The sequence below is a fragment of the Streptopelia decaocto genome (assembly GCF_964273445.1).
Source record: "Streptopelia decaocto genome assembly, chromosome: 8".
NCBI classification, from domain to species: Eukaryota; Metazoa; Chordata; class Aves; order Columbiformes; family Columbidae; genus Streptopelia; species Streptopelia decaocto.
Window position 1 is genome coordinate 15466753 of NC_138662.1, and position 18033 is coordinate 15484785.

The 18033-nt window shown below is 44.9% G+C and overlaps 1 protein-coding gene across 1 annotated transcript in view; it reads right to left on the minus strand.

Annotated features, from left to right (window-relative positions):
- The window catches only part of SYNPR (synaptoporin), a 104282-nt gene extending 93660 nt beyond the window's left edge, over positions 1-10622 (minus strand). Inside the window, exons 1-2 of the mRNA XM_082059673.1 lie at positions 10502-10622; positions 10341-10406 (exon numbers count right to left, since the gene is read on the minus strand). Coding sequence (XP_081915799.1) covers positions 10341-10406; positions 10502-10519 — 84 coding nt within the window. The 5' untranslated portion in view covers positions 10520-10622. The remainder of the gene's footprint in view (positions 1-10340; positions 10407-10501) is intronic.
- Between the last annotated feature and the right edge of the window lie 7411 nt (positions 10623-18033).

Consider the following 18033-nt stretch of genomic DNA (forward strand, 5'->3'; position numbering starts at 1 on the left):
CAAAGCCCAGCCACCAACAGCACATGGAAAATGAGTAACCATGTCTTTATTTGAAGACTTTTCTACACATTCAGAAATCAGCTGCAACGGTATTGCTTGGCTACATGCTGCTCAGTACCCATATTTTGCACAGCTGTGTAGAAAGCTGAAGCCTAACAAATGCTCTCAAACCGGCACTGGGATGGCACTAATCAATAGATGTGCCCAGTCAAAGCCAGACACCGTTGCTTCTGCTCTCCGACTGAGGAATCAAACTTTATTAATCATCCCACTTGAAACTGATTCTGTTTTGCAGTAAAATCCTAACTCCTGGCCTTAACCCCCTCAATGAGTAATTCCATCAAGAAAACTCTTCTTGCAGCACCATTCACAGAAGTAGATTAAAAATGGGGAGAGAATAAGTTCAGAAAGAATCTCTATTGAGCCATACTCATGAATAATCCCTCTGTCCGCATGCCTTAGGTCACCAGTTGGAAAAGTCAGTTTGCAATGCACTCAGTACTTGGCAGCATGCAGCTTCTGCATTTTTATCCATACTCGAACACATCCTCGCATCTATGTGCAAGATTAGAACAAAACGCTGCTAAAACACAACAGCAAACACCATGTATATCAGCTCACTGAGATCAAAGGCATGCAGCAGCAAAGAATTTAATTAAAATGTTAAAATTAAACAGGAAGGCATCCATTGTTTAATTTTTTGGCAAGCATGTTCTTTCAAACTGGGACCTAATTCCACTCCAGCACGCTGACTGCCCTTGGAGATGGCAATCAGGAGAGCTCTGCCGGATCTATCAGCTGCTGGATTTGGCACTGGGGGGAATCCCACACTTGCTTTGGTTTTGAAGCACAGTCTCTAAAAAAGCACTTGGAGAAACTGCTCAACTCCACAGGATAATTATTGCAATATACATATTCTGCAGTAATAAGCCAATTTCTAGTATCAAGCCTAACCCCTTTGGGCTGGGCATGTTATACACCCATGGGCATCATTCCTCCTTACAGCCCCAACGGGGAGCTGTGACCTTGCTGCATTCAACCGCTCACAGGCACCACTCTTGCCATCCGAAGGTTGTTCTAAATTGGGTAAAAAACTGATAAGGAGCAGTGCTTTTCTGTGTGCAACACAGCCTCTGCCGGAGGAGTAGCAGGGGGAAGAACTATGTGTTTTTAAACTTGCACACAGATGGGGGACTTGTTTAGTTTTGCTTCAAGCATACCTCCAGCACACAGCCGGGGAGAAGAATATTCTGAAAACACTTCAACCAAAGCTCAAGTTTGCTTGTTAAATAACTGTAAGATATTTCCTGGCATCTGGGGGTATTTTGACTTGGACACTGAAGGCAGCCATAGGCCATAATACAGCCTGTATCAGGGAGGATGAACCAAGAAGCCAGTTGTATCCTTGTTTTTCAAGAACCTGGCAAGGCAGATATTGCTACTTATATAGCATTATTTGGGGTACCACAGCCAAAGATACATTGGATTTGCATCACCTGAGAAATAACACAGGAGGGCAAAGCATTAACATCAGGAGAAGTAAAGACTGAGGACAGACATAACAAACTTCCTTTTGAAAGCCAAATAGCTACTGAAGTACTGTTACTATAAATTAACTCCTGATGTACCCATGAATTTGCTAATGTTAGGTAGCATTTCTTTCAGAGATCTTCTGGGCAGAATTTCATCCCCAATACTTCAGGTCCTTCAGCACTTCTAGTGAATATTCAAGTCAGGTTGTTTGCAGGAGGCTCTGGTATTTCTCATGGAATAAAGATCAAGTTGACAGGTCAGGAGTTTCACAAGACAGTCAAATCAGATTTATTTCTGGCAGTGGGTCTGGGGCTGTACACGTCCCATCTGAAAATGTATAACACTTCATTGGAATCTTCCTGTTTGACAGTTTTTCACCCGCTTCCTTAACAAGGAGAAGCAGGAGACTCTCCCTGCTGCTGTCTGGGACACCTCAGTACCTGGGATGCTTGTTGGGGTCTTCTTAGCAAAGAGACACCCCCAGTCCCCCAACAAAAGCGCTCTGTGCAGGGTGTCGTAATCTCTGACCACTCTGAAAATACACACGCTAATTTCTGCCTTGTGATGGTACAAACAAATCAGGGCTGGGGCATTTGCACCAGCGCTTCTGTGGGAACGGGAGCCCACAGAGCATCCCTCAGCTTCATCCCAAGCTCCAGCACTTTTTACTCCCCACAGATTCAGTTCAGCAGCTCCAGCAGGCCCTGCCTCTAACACAGCCTTCTCCCCAGATGCTAAGGCATTTTGGAAAAGGCACAGACAGAACAGCTTGTTCAGAGAAACACATCTATCCATTAGAACATCCCAAAGAAATGAAAGGTAAAACAATAAAGGGCGATGAGCACATTACTTCAGCTTTTCTTGGCCAATTTTCCTGGGTTGTGCACATACCCCACTGCTTTAAGGACCCAAGTTGGCACTAGGCTCATGAGACCTTTCTGCTTTCCTCTCCACACTGAGGACCATAACACTGCCTCATGCCACAGATGGCTGCTCATCTGGAAAACCCCCTCTCTTCAGAGGCCACGTCAGTCTAATCCTCTGCTGATCCTTCTCCCCCAGCAGCATTATGAAAATACTCAGCTGTGGCAGTGACGGAGCTGCCCGGTGCGAGACTCCCTGTCTGGACTCTGCTCCCTCTCACTACATCCAACCTCTGAGTGTGACCCACAGGAATTCCCATCTCACCATGCATTTCAGACGAGGTTCGAGTGGTTTGCAAATGACTACGACTAGCACATGCAAAAATCTTCTGGGTTGTGCACCCGTGGATGTGCCTGCATGCACAGGCTGCTGAGGCAACACCTAATATTTTTTGTTTATATAAAAGGTTCTCAGAGAATATTTACTTGACTGAATGCTATTGCCAAACCCCTTTAATGCCATAATTTGTATCTACAATTATAAAAATTGAAACTCCCATCATTTTATGTGATTTAAGCATTTCCTTAAGGAAGGGGAGCAATATTAGCTCTTCTCACTGAGTGAAGCATTCTGAATGGGAAAACACTGCTTCCAAAGAAAAACCCAAGTAGTCTCTACAATGGCCAAAAGATAAAACTGTGCAAATTAAACAAAGCAAAAGCTTACAGTTTGCCTATATTCAGTATTCTTTTGCTTTTGCCAAAAAAGCAAGCAAGCTGTCACCTTAGCAACTATGTCACACTTTGCAGTACATACACCACTTCGAACAAACACCTTAAAAGCAGCACCTCCACACTGTATGTTCCTTTCCATAGTGTTCTTTACAGCACTTTGCAGATCCCCTCTGAGAGTAAAAGCCATTAAGACCCCTCTGGCCAGTTGCTGGGCTGGACAGCCAGACAGATGTCCAAGTGCTGGTTTCCATACTGCACCCCAGGACCACTCCAGGACTATAATACTACTTAATGCTTTTATTTGGTGCCAGAAGAGAAAGCTGCACCTGCAGAGGAGTGGCTGGAGCTCTTTGTCTTCCATCACCAGCCCTGTGCAGAGCCCAGCATTATCTGCTTTTGCCTCTCCCCTTCTCCCACGTCAGGAGGAGAAAGTCTTCTCTCCCAGAGCAGAGCAGAGACTTCAGCCATGGACCAGAAGGTCTCCTGCCCCTTGGGATCACCCGTAGTGCCCTGAATCCAGGTTAACTCAGGGACCACAGGATCCAAATGATAAAAGGGTTTTACCATAAGTACCTCCAAGCCTGTCTTCCCCAAACTGCAACATTTGAATCCAGAGATGTCAACATGCTGGGCCTTTACCCGGGGCTGCAATTATGCAAATGCTGATTTACAGGAGTAATGATTGAAATATCTCCCTCAAAAATTGGCAAGAAGAGTTTAACCGTGTATGTCTAATGGCACAACCCTCTATCTCCATGCATCTTCTTGCTAGTTTGAAAGTCAGATCATTTTTGTTCTTCCTTTCATAGAAACCTGGTTTGCATATATAATCAAATTTAGCATTAATGAGCTTCTCTCCTCATCTTCTATTCCTAATGCTTCGAACAGCCACATTCAGATAACGCCAGCAGATTCTGTCATCAAAAAGGTGGCTTACCACAAGGAGATTTTAATAGTTTCAGCCAGGGATTTCCATAGGAGCACTACATAACTCCAAAAACTCCTGCCTCCTGGAGCACTGTATCTCAAGTGCTGATTCTACATAACTCACACCAGTCCCACTCTGGGCCACTTGAGAATCATCAGAATTTAAATAACTTGTTAGGTGACCTTTTAAAATCAACTCTCTCACGATCACAACGTGAACCTAAATGGAAAATGGTAAGCACTTTTCAGATGAAAGATGTCATTTATTTGCAACGTGGTCAGGCATTGCTGACCTTTTCTCCTTCCCTCCTTGTCTGTACCAGCATTTATACCATTTTAACAGCAACTTTTTGATGGAACAAGATTAGCACAGTTCTTAGTTTTCAATAAGATATGCGCACAGATAAACACGCATGTGAACAGAGTGCAGAACAGCCAGCTCTTTGCAGTCTGTGTAAAACCATGCGATCACAAGACGGATTTTCTGCTCTTTCCCTTGTGTTCTGGGTTTTCAGTCCTCAGGAATTCTTTCTTTCTTCTGCTAACCTGATCTAAAAGCATATGGTCTATCAAAGCCAAAGGTTTCAGAATCACAAGACTCCCAGAAGCTGAGACTTTAAGACCAGAAGGTAAAATACCACATAGGCAGCGTTACTGCTTCTGCTGCCCTTGTCCCAGTCCCAGTGACAATGACATATGGCTTTCACATCTCTCTTCAGCGAGACTACAAAAACTTTTCAGATCTTCCCCATCACACACAACAGAGCCTGATATCTAACAGCAAAATCCACATCCCGTTTCTTCCCAACAAAAATAACTTGTCCAACAGAGTTCTCTGCCTGCAGGTCACCAATAAGTTCACAAGTCGTATGTCCAATGACAAGGACCGAAACAGCCTGTTCGCAGGGCTCAGGTCTCTTTGACATTGACATCCCGTTGTTTCACTGTGGCAATTTTTGTCTGTATGGAACTGCAGTGTATTTTGCATGCATTCTACTAAGCTGCCTATACAGAATCATCCAATTAATGACAGCTTACAGAGGAGGGTTAGTTACATGGTAATTACCTTTCTAATATTAAAATACCATTGAAATTGATTTACACTTTTTGACTAGGCGGAATGTTTTATTGACCTGACACTACATATACAAGACCTTTGAGGCAGGAACTGAGATCAGGTTTTCAAGAACAGCTAGGTACCTACATCCCAAGGCAGACACCAAAAAAACCTGACAATACATTTTTCACATGTGTTTGTGTATCTTACACATCAAGATGGATGGACCCAACACTAAACGCAGCATCTGATCCTGGCATTGCATAAGCAACACCAGCAGGCAGAAAGAAATATTATTTTTATTAAGGCTTTTCTTTCAATATGAGGATTAGAGAAGATAAAACACTCAGCTATTCCAGCCCTGCATCTATGAGGAGCATTAAGCTTCAGCAAGGTTACCCTGCTCCATCACCTAAAGCCTCTGCCCATGCCAGAGTACACAGCTGCCTTCTGGTTAAGCAAAAATGAAACAAGTACAAGCAAACGTGATGAAGAGCCTCAAGCAACTCTAAAATATCTCAGGCTCATAATACACTATACAGAGTAAACTGCTAATCACACATGCCTCATGCAAGCATTACCTTTTTTTTTTTTTTCATTTATTTTCAGTATCTCAAGAAATCTAGGCTTTTCTAGGACACACTTGAAAGCATGCAGCTACTTATGTCCATTCATATGCATGCAAATATAATCCAACAAAAGCGCTTCATGGCCAGATGAGCAATCAGAGTTAGGACAAAAGACAAGACTTATTATCAGTCTTTCAAGATTCAGATTCCCTTTGCCTTCCACATACACATCTGTTTGCAAGGCAAGGGTTGCTAACCCTTGCAGAAGCGACACAATCAGAGCAAGCTTGACTCTTGCCAGGCTGGCAACAGCCTGGCCTTTTTCCTGGCTCGCCAAATGATCATATCATGAAGGCAAGGATGCAAAGCGAGGTCAGTTTGGTCCATGCGCACACAGATTTTTGAAACTGCCTGTGTCCAACTTGCACTAGAGATGAATGGGGATTTGTTGTCCAAATGCCCTGCACTGCTTTGGAAATCTTTGGCACATCCCATGAAGATGCTCATGAGCAGTGATGATCTGCTGTCCTGCAAGGCCTGGAATGTATTTTTTTCTGCACAAACATAAGAATTAATACAACTCCTCAGACACATTTGGGTTCATTAAAGACCCTAATGTCCAGTTCCAAGTTGTCCTACCAAGAAAAGCCCCAGTGTCCGCAAGATTCATCCTACAACATAAAGGACTCAACAACTGCCCTGATACAAGCAGCACCAGCTCAGACAGAGCCACTTAAATGGTTTTTGTACCCAAAACACCCCTCCAGCTTTGCCCATACCAGCCTAGACAGGGCTGTAAGCTGGCAGAGCAGGGACCTTGTTGCATGGTATTTTAAAACAACAACCTGCAGATAACAAGGCAATCACAGTATCTCCCAGCTTACAGCTTCTGCATCTCCGCTATTTATTGAGGGTTACACAAAAAGGTGTTGCGTGCAGCACTGCAGCTTCTGTTAATTTACACGGAAACTGGACAAATGTCAGGTTGGTTTGTGTTTGCAGAGGAAAAATTGTGGCAAAAATCACAGCAAGCAAGAAGAAGTAATTAAAAGCCTCAGCCTAGTGATACAAAATTTCTATTTTTATACAAAATATTTTGCAGGTAACCACCCCATTATACATGAGGTAGTTCATACACACTTCACATTGTGATGTGCAGAACTCTGCTTTTCACTTCATTTGCTTTTTGTAGGACTCCAGAGAGGCAACAACCGTGAAGCCCATACACCACAAATGACAAACCTCCTTATTTTACTCACTTCTTGCAGACCCCAATAAAAGCAGTCTAAACACATCCAGAGATCCACAGGACTGAAATTAATCCAGGGAGACAAATGAACATATTTCTTCTCTTTTGTCTTTCTTTATTCATTATTGTCAGGTGTGTATGCAGGAGAGTAGTTTCTCAAGTGAAGTTGTAATAGCGTTTGTGACATTGCAACTAGTTGTAGTGTCATGGTAGATTATCATGAGAAATAAGCTTCAGAAACATACCCACTTCTCATGCAAAGATCTGTGGAGTAACGCCAAGGGAATAAAGAGGAGCAAGAACAAACACAGCTTCTGTGTAACTTTTTCCTGCCCCTAGCACATGCCATGAATCAGAGTTGACTCAAAGCTGGAAACACCCAGGGCCTATCTTGTACAGATGGGCACAGATTTCCAAGCACAGATTTGTGACCAACATACATACTCCAAGTACACAACATATTAACAAGGTAGAGTTCAAAAAATGCAACTTTTGCTCAATTGCTACAAGTCACTTTTTTTTTCTTCTTTCTCTTAACCTTTTCTGGTTCTGAGCCAATGTCGCCTCTTAATAGCTTCTAAATGCAATTTCTTGTCTGAAAATAAGATTCCAAAGTACATGGGAAATACAAATGAAAACATAACGCGGCACTGTGAATATTCAGAAGAATCAGTCTTATGTCAGCATCTTCTCTCTGGGTGTAAGGTGATAGTCAAAGTAGAAGATTGAAGGTCAGATGAAGTCCCTGCTCCTCGAGACAGAGGTCTATGTCTGAGCCAGACTACTGGTAAACCAGAATTTGCACACCTATAGGTTGTTTCTGCAACAATTACAGTTTCACACCTTAGAAACCCACGCCCACCTTAGTTGTCTCCAGACTTGAAAATATTTCCACTTGTGTGTACACCAATTTCAGCAGCACCATTGTACGAGAGGTTTATTAACCAAGACACACTGACCTCTGAACCACCATGGGCCGACCCAAATTGCCCAAAAGACAGGAATGCAAACTCAAGGCTGGACTACCTGGACCAACCGAGGGCATTTTTGGTGTACACCATCTCCACCCTTCTGAGGAACGCCCCCACCTCTGCCATCTGTGTTGCAACACCACAAAGCTGCCCTGCAAGCACAAGAGGCACCCAACGCCCAGAACCACTGTGTCACCAGCTGGGCTATGAACTTTATTTCTTTGCAGATGCAATCTAGGACTTAAGTGGGAGGTGTTAAGAGGTGCCATGAGTAGCATATGGGGCTACAGTACACAAACAGCAGAGGATTAACGCCAGCTTTTTCCTTCTTAGATTGCAGAAAGGGCTTTCCCCACCTCTGTGCCCTACCTGCTTGCTTTTCTCACCTTGCTTTCTGAAATCCTAAAACTCTGTAAAACTGGGTGTTGTTATTCAGCTGCCACATCACTCGCACGATGCCAGTCACACCCTCTGACAGGTGATTACTGTAAAGCTCAAAAATAATTCATCAGAGTTAACAAGAGCGGGTTTAGTAAATTCCACTGTCACCAGCACTTTTTGCATAAAAAACTCCACTCACATCATTTAACACCCAAAATGAAACAGCTGTAAATCCAGCAATTAGCAGTGTAATTTGACTGTTCTGATCAAGTGCACCGAGGACTGCAAAGCAGCCGGGGAATGTGGAAGAGGCCCCAGAATTGGCTGGAGCATTTGGTCTTTTTTTTTTTTTCAAGTTTAAAGTTATAATTAGGCTGAAAAATTGATTTTGAGGGAAAGATGAACACTTAGTTGAGACCGGAGATGGTAGAGAGAGGTGGGTAGCAGTTGGCAGGCATGGTGAGAGGAGAAGGAAGATGGGAGCAACAAGATAAAGTGAATAGAGCTGGAATTTGGGTAATACAGAAAGCCTTTCAAGTATATTAAAATAATAATAATAATAAAAAGGTCCTTCACATTCTGAGATACTGTGCACTAACTTGTGCATAATTTTGCTCACACATAAATGTCAAAAGGGGAAAAAGTAAATTCTCACACCGTCTCAAATGTTAACACACTCTGCACCCTTTTCCAGCATTGCCTTTTTGCCAGGGATTGATACACCTGAGCTCTGTCAGAAGAGCTCTGTTTACATACATCCGCATGTGCATTTATATACATACAAACAGGTTTTCAACCACGACAAAGGCAGCTTTTATATTCAGCTGTTGGAAGAAGTTACAGACCAAGGAAACTGCCAAGAGAAGAGTTCCCACTCACTGTCCTGAGGACACCAATGCACCGGGGGAACAGTTTCCTTGACAGGCAGAGCCTGCACCCCCTGGCCCTGAGCCCTTCCCAACCACCCCACACATCACTTCACCGGGTAGTCAGTCAAAAGACCATGCTCCCAGCAGCTGTTTGCCATAGAAACAGCTTTTTCCCCCCATTCTGCTTCACAGGGAGCTCTGCAGAGTGGTTAAAACACCCTCAGCCCAGCGTCTGGGAGTTAACCCCTGGATGCCCTGACTTCACCTCCAGGCAGGAGCAGCAGCGCTGGGTGGGTTTGTGAGCTCTGGGTGAGGAAGGCAAGGGACCTTGTCCATCCTCCACATGCAGGTCACCTTGTTGTAGGGCCACCTCGTCTCAAGCCCACGGCACCATCGCATCCCCATCATCCAGCTGCATGGGACCTGATGCTTTGAGGCACCCATGGGGGAAGAGGAGCTGCTGATGAGGTGAGCAGGGGCTGGGTCTCGGGCAAGTAGCTGCCCCCAGCACCCCAAAACACCCCCCTGCAAACACCCCGCGGCCAGGCTGCGCGTGGCGGGTGCGAACATGTGGATAAAAGCACCCGCACGCGGATGCGCCCCCCAAAATATGCATCTTACATAATTCCCCAGCCAGTCAGCGTTAGGGGAATGTGATTAATCCTCCATGACATGTTCTGAACTTTCGTTCAGAGAGGCTCTCTCCTCCCGCAGACCTACTGGCGATGAATGTCATTTGACCTGCAGACTTCACTACGAATGAGCATCAGAGCAACAAACAGTGACATTGCTCCGCAAACCAATTATCTGCTTCCTTCCCCGTTCGGCCCAGAGACAAGTTTGCTAAATGCATAATGAGGATTTTCTCCACGCGTCCCCCCCCCCCCCTTTTTTTTTTTAAATCTTTTACATCCAGCACAAGGATGACGGGGGGCATCCACAAACACAGCCCGCAGCCCACTCCTCCTGCCACATCGCTGTGGGATTAGCGTCCCCAGGCTCACCCCCTCGCCCCCAGCCCCGTGTCCCCTGTCCGCAGCCCCTGCCGCCGTCCCAGCCCAGCTCCCACCTGTTCCGCGGGGCGCAGCGCCGGGCGCGCACTTTGGTGACAGCCCCCGCCACCCTGACCAGCCCACCCGCGGCCGGAGCGCTGCCCGACACCCCGTCCTCCCCACCCGGGACTCACCCACTCGAGCACCCTGAGGAAGGCCAGCGGCTCCTTCACCACGCGGAAAGTGCCCGCGGAGGCGAGCTGCGGGCAGAGACAGGGAGGGGGTCAGCACCGCGCCCGCTCCGCGCTCTCCCGCTCCCGACCTCCCCGCATCCCGCCCGCGGGGCTCCGCGTACCTGGTCCACCGCCTCCATGGCGTCGCAGCCCCGCGGAGCCGAGCGGAGGCGAGCGGAGCGGAGCCGCCCGCCAGCCGGGGATGCGCGGCGCTGCCCCCGCGCACGCCGGGCGGAGCAGCCGGGCGGGGCCCCGCGCCCCCCGCACCGCCCCGCGGAGCCGCCCCGCGCCCGGGCACCGCTCCGGCTGCCGCCCGCTGCCTGCGCGCTGCCTCCCGCTGTCCGTCCGCCACTTCTTCAAATTATTAATTTAAAAAAATAAATAATTCCTGGCAGGAAGGTAAAGGAAGATACCGGAGGAAGGAAAAATAAAATGAGAACAAACTGCTTCCCCACCGCCTGCAAAGAAATTGTTAATATTTCGATGGAAGCAGCAGGGACAAGGGATAGTACCGCGTTGCACCGTGTCCTTCTGTCCCCTCTCGCCTTCCCCGGGTGAACTTGCCCGCCGACCCCAGTCCCCCGCGGGCCTAGGGCTGCAGCTCGGCTCTCCTGCTCTCCAAGCGATCAAGTCCTGCTTTTCTAGCATTTCCTTGACAGCAGAACAGCGTTCTCTATCTTGCACTGCCCTCGTTCTGGCCTCATTTCCCAACATAGCCTTAGCCTGGCAGGAGCAGCAGGTCCCTGTGTCCATCCACACTTGTGTTGCCTTTGACTACTGACAGTGTTTCCAGTTCCTGTGGCATTGAAACATCACCTTGAGGGGTTTGTGGTGGAGCCAGGACCTGCCCTAAAAAGGCTCAGGAAAGCAGAGGGTACAAACCCACCACTCTAATTAATGCCACATATCCAGCAATTACATTAGGCCCAAATTCTGCAAACATTTGCATCTTCAGCTTAGCCACCCTGACAACCAGTTGTGCTACTCAAATGACACCAGCGCTCAAATTGGGTTTGGACCCTAAGCAGGTCAGAGGCTGCAATATCTGCCTAAAAATACCTGAAGTTTTTATGCCCTATAAGGAATCAGCCATCTGCAAAAGTTTAATAAGTCAATTCGTTTTGTTCAAACTAAAGTGTTATTTAGAAAAAAAAAAGAAGTATTCTTGGAGTAAACAAGATGCGGGGGCAAGGAATGAATTTCTGAAGGTTTTGTTGGAACTTGAGTCAAAGGATTTTTTGTCAAAGTCACAGATCCACAACAAACCCAGCTGAAATCTGTGGTAGTAATGGGGCTGGTTCCTTTGTTTTGTTTTGGTTTAATTATATATATATATATATATATATATATATATATATTTTACCCTATCAAAACCAGCTTTGAGCTCAGAATTATGATCACATTTCATTTTTTCAAGAAAAAATAAAACAAACCCTTGTTGTATTTTGTGCGTTCCTTTCTTTCTGCCCTAGGAGAAAAACAAACAAACAAAAACAGGAAAGAAAAATGGAAAACTTTTCCTTACAAAATGTTACCATGTAAGTTTTTTTTTATTTAAATAACAATCCCTAGGAAATACAAACACTTGTCAGCAATTCTAGTAACTGCCTGCTGGTGGCCTAGTTCCATGGGAAGCGGAATTTCTTCCCAGAGGCATGGGGAAAGAGCATCCCCAAGGCTCCAAAAGGCACAAGCAGACAGTAAAGCAAATTTTGCCCTCAGACTTGCAGCCGCAGCTTCCCCCAGTAGTGCAGAGACACAGGGTCAGGTCCCTGTGAGACACCTGCCTTCAGCTCTCACACCCGAGGAAGAAATTAGTTCAGTCCCCAAGAAGAGCAGGGTCACCATGCTCCATCCTGCCGAGATTTCCAATGCTGGTATCTCAGATATCAGCCAGAGTTAGTCCAGCACAAGTAACCTCTCGAGCTCATGGCTGTGGGAAATTTCATTTTTTGTGGTTTACCATGACTCCCACGCACTGTTTAATGTAATAGGTAACCTTCATGGAGAGACTTACAGCTGTGGATGTATTGAAGCAGTTCAAAAACCTCCTGAGAGATTGAAAAAAAAATACCAAAACATTTAGTAAAGGCACAGCTGAGCAGTATACTAGGGAGATGTGAAGAATCTTTTGTGCCTTAATTTTATTGGTAGGATATTCTGGAAGAAACATATGCCCAGTCTCTGTTGACTGCCATGGAGAACTGGAAACCTGATTCACTCACTCTTTATTAATCACCTCCTACTGTAATCCTGAGATTTTTAGTAACACTTGAACTTCAGTTTTCTAAAGTTATCGAAGGCATAAAAACAAAAGTAAATATTCTTAAGACCTTTGTGACTGGCAGGTCAGGGCCTCTTGAAGACTGGGATGGTTTCCTCTACTGCTCTCTAGCTCAACACGCTTGGGCTTGCAGCAGCTACACGAGCTCCCTTGTGCCGCATTTTTAATTCCCTTTCTACCATCACAGCTGTGTTTTGGCTTGGGGCTTCAGCATTTGGCCATCATAACCTCAGCTCCCCCCTTGGTCAGAAATCCTTGCAAAATTGTGGCAGCAACCTGATTTTATAGTCAGTGCTTGGTGTCTCTTCTAGCTGTTATTAAGTCTTCCAGATGTCTGTTAGCATTTGTACTTCAGTATGGCAGAGCATCTCTCTCTGGCTTTCACAGCTGCTCTCTTTACACACTCCCAGTTACCTCAGAAGTAAAAGCATCTCTGAGTTCTTGAGCTTCCTAATAAAAACCTTGCTCTGCAAATGACATTAAAGATCCACGCTTTTTTGATACTACATAATAAACCACTCTGAACTGTGTGTTCGAACTAGCAGAGATATGTCTGCAATTACTGGAGATACAGCAACCACCTATAAACCAAGATACTAAATTATGCTCACTGTTCTCACACCTGTGAGACTGTGCTTTACATGCATTAATCAACAAATGCCATTAGAGGTGCAGTTAAAAATCTCCACAATGAATGAAAAATAGCCTGTGAAGACCAGAAGCGTTTCACAGGGACAGGACCTCACACCATGAGTGTGTTTCCTGTCATCAGGAACCGACCAACCATTCCTTTCCTTGGAAAGGATTCACCAGGGCCATAGGAGAAAGCATCAAAAACAGTCCTGCATCACTGCTGGGGGCCAGATTTCCCCCCAGAACACTCTTGCTGTAGTGCTCTTCCCTCTTCACTTTGGAAAAACAAATTCGATTGGCCCAAATCCTGATGTGGCAAGTTTAAAAGCTAAAATCCTAATTTCAGGATTAGCATCTTGTGCAGCTACAAACAGTGATTTCTTTCCAGTTTCTAGGAAGCACATACCCCAGTTCTTCGTTCGGGTACAGAGAGTAGAAAGTTTCCTTGATTAATGGCAAGTGTAAGAACTACATCTGTTAGATGCTAAATATAAGTATGCAAAGCATCACTCTTTCTTACCTTGGAAAGTTTTTCTTCCCAGGACTTTACTGAAAGATCCATGTTAGACTTCTTCTGACCTGCCTGAACCTATATTCTGGCAAATAATTTCCTTCTGTGTCCTCCAAGCACCAAGTCAACTAAATTCAGCCTTTTGCTCCACACCCATGGACTGCAGACCAAACCACACTGGAAAGCATCAGATGAATTCAAGCAGCAGACCAATACAAGCACGGCTGTGCAAGCACCACTCCTGAGGATCAAATAGTCCCTGTGGCAATGGTCATTGCAACTTTGGGGATGGTAGTGATGTTACCCCTGCCCAAGGCTGCAATGGGCAAAGCCATGCCAGCCTTGAGGGGCTGAAAAATAACAGTGAGGATTTGTCTTTGCTTGGAACATCTTTGGTTTAAATCTTACTTAAATATGCTAATGGAGAAATGGTAGGGAATGATCTCTTGTACTGCTGGACCAGACATTAAGTGTAAGCCAGATATACTTATATACAAATATACATGTGCACACACACCTATAAAAAGTAAACAGTTGAAAATGCATTTATCCTTGCATGTGGGAGAACACAAAGCCTATAGCCCATGGGTCATCCAGGCTGGAGCAGCAGGGACCAGACGGTGGGGTCACCCAGTTTGAAGTGAGTTTAAGGCAACTGGTGATAGCATCAGTGCTATTTTTTTGTGAGCAGTTGGGTGTGGAAATGAGGTCTCGCACACGTGCTAGGAGGACCATATGGCACTTAGCACACCAGATTTCCCAGCTCCAGCCAGGCCTCAGTCTCACACTCTACCCGTCACTCTTCTCCAGATCCACACTGTCGAGGGTCATTTCATCCTCTCGGGATCTCCATCAAATTTGTTCATGATACGTTATCCCCAGAAAGGGAGAGCCAGGTCCTGTCTCTTGGATCTTTCTGTTGTTTTAAAAGCTACCAGTCATTTTGATTAGGTTACAATATTTTCCCCGGGGGCTGTGTTCCACACCAGGGAGCTTTTAGCTTTTTCCCGGTGTTGAGGAATTCAGCCTCCCATTGTAATGCCAATTGCCAGTCCTTTCATGGCTTGGCTTCATTTGTTCTGTGTCTTCACTCCAAAATTTAATAACAGATAAGCAACAAAACATGAGGCCTTGGGATAACCAAGAATTGCCTTCCACATGAGCAGAAACCACATATGGGGATCCGTGGAGGAGACCAGTCTCTGCCTCTTAGGTTCCAGCCAGCTGCTCTACCACATTTTCCAGCATCCACGTGCCTCCCGCCTTGTTCTGTTCTCAAATTCTAGGTTTGCACCCGTAGCTATAAGTAATCCTTAAGAAAACTCATTTCCACTGAAATCTCAGTTCCTTAATTTCCTTTTCCCATAGAACAGGGCCAAATGAGAATGTCAACCCCCTCTGACACATGTTAAGGTCAGTAAACTAAAACGCAAGAGTCTTGTAGAATATTCCACCCTCAGAAGCTGAAATAAAGCTGCATTCAAAAAGCTGTGTGTGCTTGTTTTAGAGGAAACCAGCTTAGGAAAAGAAAGACATGCCTCAAAATGTTGCCAGATAGATATTAAAAAGTTTTCTGGATTCAAATAATTAAAGCAATGAGGCCGTTGCTCATTATTAAGCTTAAGGTATGAAAGTGTTTTTGAAAGGAGCTTTGTTGAATCAGCATTTGTTTTTCTAGCAACATGCACAATTTCTTTAAACAGTGCGATTTTCTGAGTGTGATATGAAAATAATTATGGAGCACTTTCCAGAGGTTCAGTAATTAAGGCAAGCAGCCAGCTGGTGTTGACCAAAAAGCATTATGTCTACAAGTCAAACTATCTTAATGACATTTCTAGATCTTGTACAAGACTTAATGATTATTTATCTCCTGATCTCTAAGAACAGCTGCACAAATCATCTTTGGTGTTTCTTTTTGGATTCAGTTATGTGCACATGAAATGAAATTAAAAGTCATTATTGAAAGTCAAGTTTGCCTGAGTCCAAAAGAATTGCCTGACTTCACTGCAACCTTTGTTCCATGTACAAAGAGCAATCCTGATTTGATTTTAAAAATTAATCAGTCATTTTTCTTTTCCTTCTTAATCCTTCACTGACATCAAGTCTTGTCATTTTTGATCCTAGCTTCCAGAGCGCATTGTCTGGCTTTAAATCAAAAGCATTCTGTAATTAGGTTCCAGCTAATTTAGCTTAGACTATTTAAAAGCAAAAAAATAACCTTGTTTCCTGGCAAAAAACAGCTAAGTTTCAAAGGAGCTGAACAGAGGTAGTTTCATTTCATAAATATATTGCTGGCAACCAAATCCTTCCCTTAAAAGCATGGAGATAAAAATTTATCCTGGGCATTTTGGGGCACAAAGAGCACAGATGAGTGAGAAGTACCGCAGCAGTCATATTCTGTCTCTCTCCAAAAACCTGGGTCTGGAGCTCTAGAAGGGACGCTGTCAGGGCTGGGATCCTTCAAATCTGACCTACTTTTCCATTTCATCCTTTACCAAAGCAAATGTTTAAATGCTAGATTTTTTTTTTTGCTTAAAGGAAGAGGGAAAATGTCAGTGCATCAACTCCAAGGTGCAGCTGTAGAAACCAAAGCTGCTTTGGGGTAACCACAGAGGAAGGTGCTTGCACCACGTCCTGCATACAGATGGTTCCCAGAGCTGTCCCAGCCCCATGAGGGACACCAGCACTTTTGTGCTGTGCCTCAGCCTGATGCCTGTTTAAGGCACCAGAGCAACAGCAAAACCCTAAACCACCTTGCTGCTGTTTTGCATGGGAAAAGCTGTTTTCAAGGTAAGGGATTAGAGGGTCAGGTCTAATCAGTGGTGGAGAGGATTCACCTTGTCAGCTCCAGAATTGAATGAGAAACACCACAAACCCAAACTTTGCCTCTGAGTACCAATATGAAGGACACAGACAATTATATCCTTAGAAAGGAATGAAGTAGGCATACTGCATGCACATCTCTACATCCCAAAAGGTATTTCCCCTCTCCTCCCCTTGCTAGGGGAGCATCTATTTGCCTCCTTTCATCTGGATGAAAACTCTGCAATTTGGCAGCGCAGTAAGTGCCTATATCCCAAAACACAAAGTGGAAAAAACAAATTTGCCCCAAATTTACACCAGCACAACCCTGCAAGTTGGAAGGCATTTTTCACAGCTGGATGTCTAAGATAGCTAATAAAAATCCAAAGGAAATGAAAGATGCCAAACACCATGGCTCTCCAGGGCATACTCATTAATACCATGTGCATCAACAGCCTGAAGCCAGAAGCTGGTGCCCCAGCACTTCGAAGAGCAGCAAGATCTTCTCCATAAAACTGCTGCTTGCTTCTTACCCTGCTGGTCTGAGCTCTCATGCAAAAATGGGAGGAAAATTCAGTCTCTTCTCCAGCCAGGGGAAGTTCAAGCTCACATCATCCTTTCCAGAGGATGCCCCAAGCACAGGGCTGCAGATGAGCCCAGGCTGAGAGGAAAAGCATCATCTGCTGTGCAGCCTGGGCAAGGTCACAGCAGCAAGGGGGATGCTCCAAATAGGAACAAAATACTCAGCAGGTTTCACTGGTGAGAGCCTGGCCATGCTAGACATTAAAGACAGTGACCCACTTGGATGTTCTTGTAAAAGGCATCTAATCAGTACTTGATGGGTGGATAGAAGAGTTAAGTCTGGCACCAGTTCCTGTGATCTGCAACAGGATTCCCAGAAACTTTTAGGAAATGAGCAGCTCTGTGCATCCCACTGTTGGGGATCAAAAACAGAAAATGGACTAGACAAGTGTAAAGTTTGGGAAAGCAAGAAACTACGGATTTCAAAAGAGACTGCCTATAACATCCCTGAACAGCAGCCCCACTCATGCTCTCCTTGCAGGCAATTCACACATTGTCTTTGCCTTCCTCACATTGACTACTGTTTTCCCAACTACTTTCTCAGGCTTTGGGGTTGAGCAAGAAACAGTACTCTAAACCTTCAGGTTTTAATAAGGAACTTTGCTGGATTTAACTAGTAATTTTGCTAACAGTATGAATAGTTTGCCAGCATATGCTGAAGTCAGATTATCAGTAGCACCTCAAAACAGCCAATTGATTACCTATCATAAAGAAAGGTATTTCCAACAATAGATAACAACCAAAAAACAACTGGAGACATTCCTTTTTGTAACAACTGACATAGTGTCCCTTTCTCATACTAAACAATCTGAATTTTCTTCAGATCTGCAATTTGGCTAAAG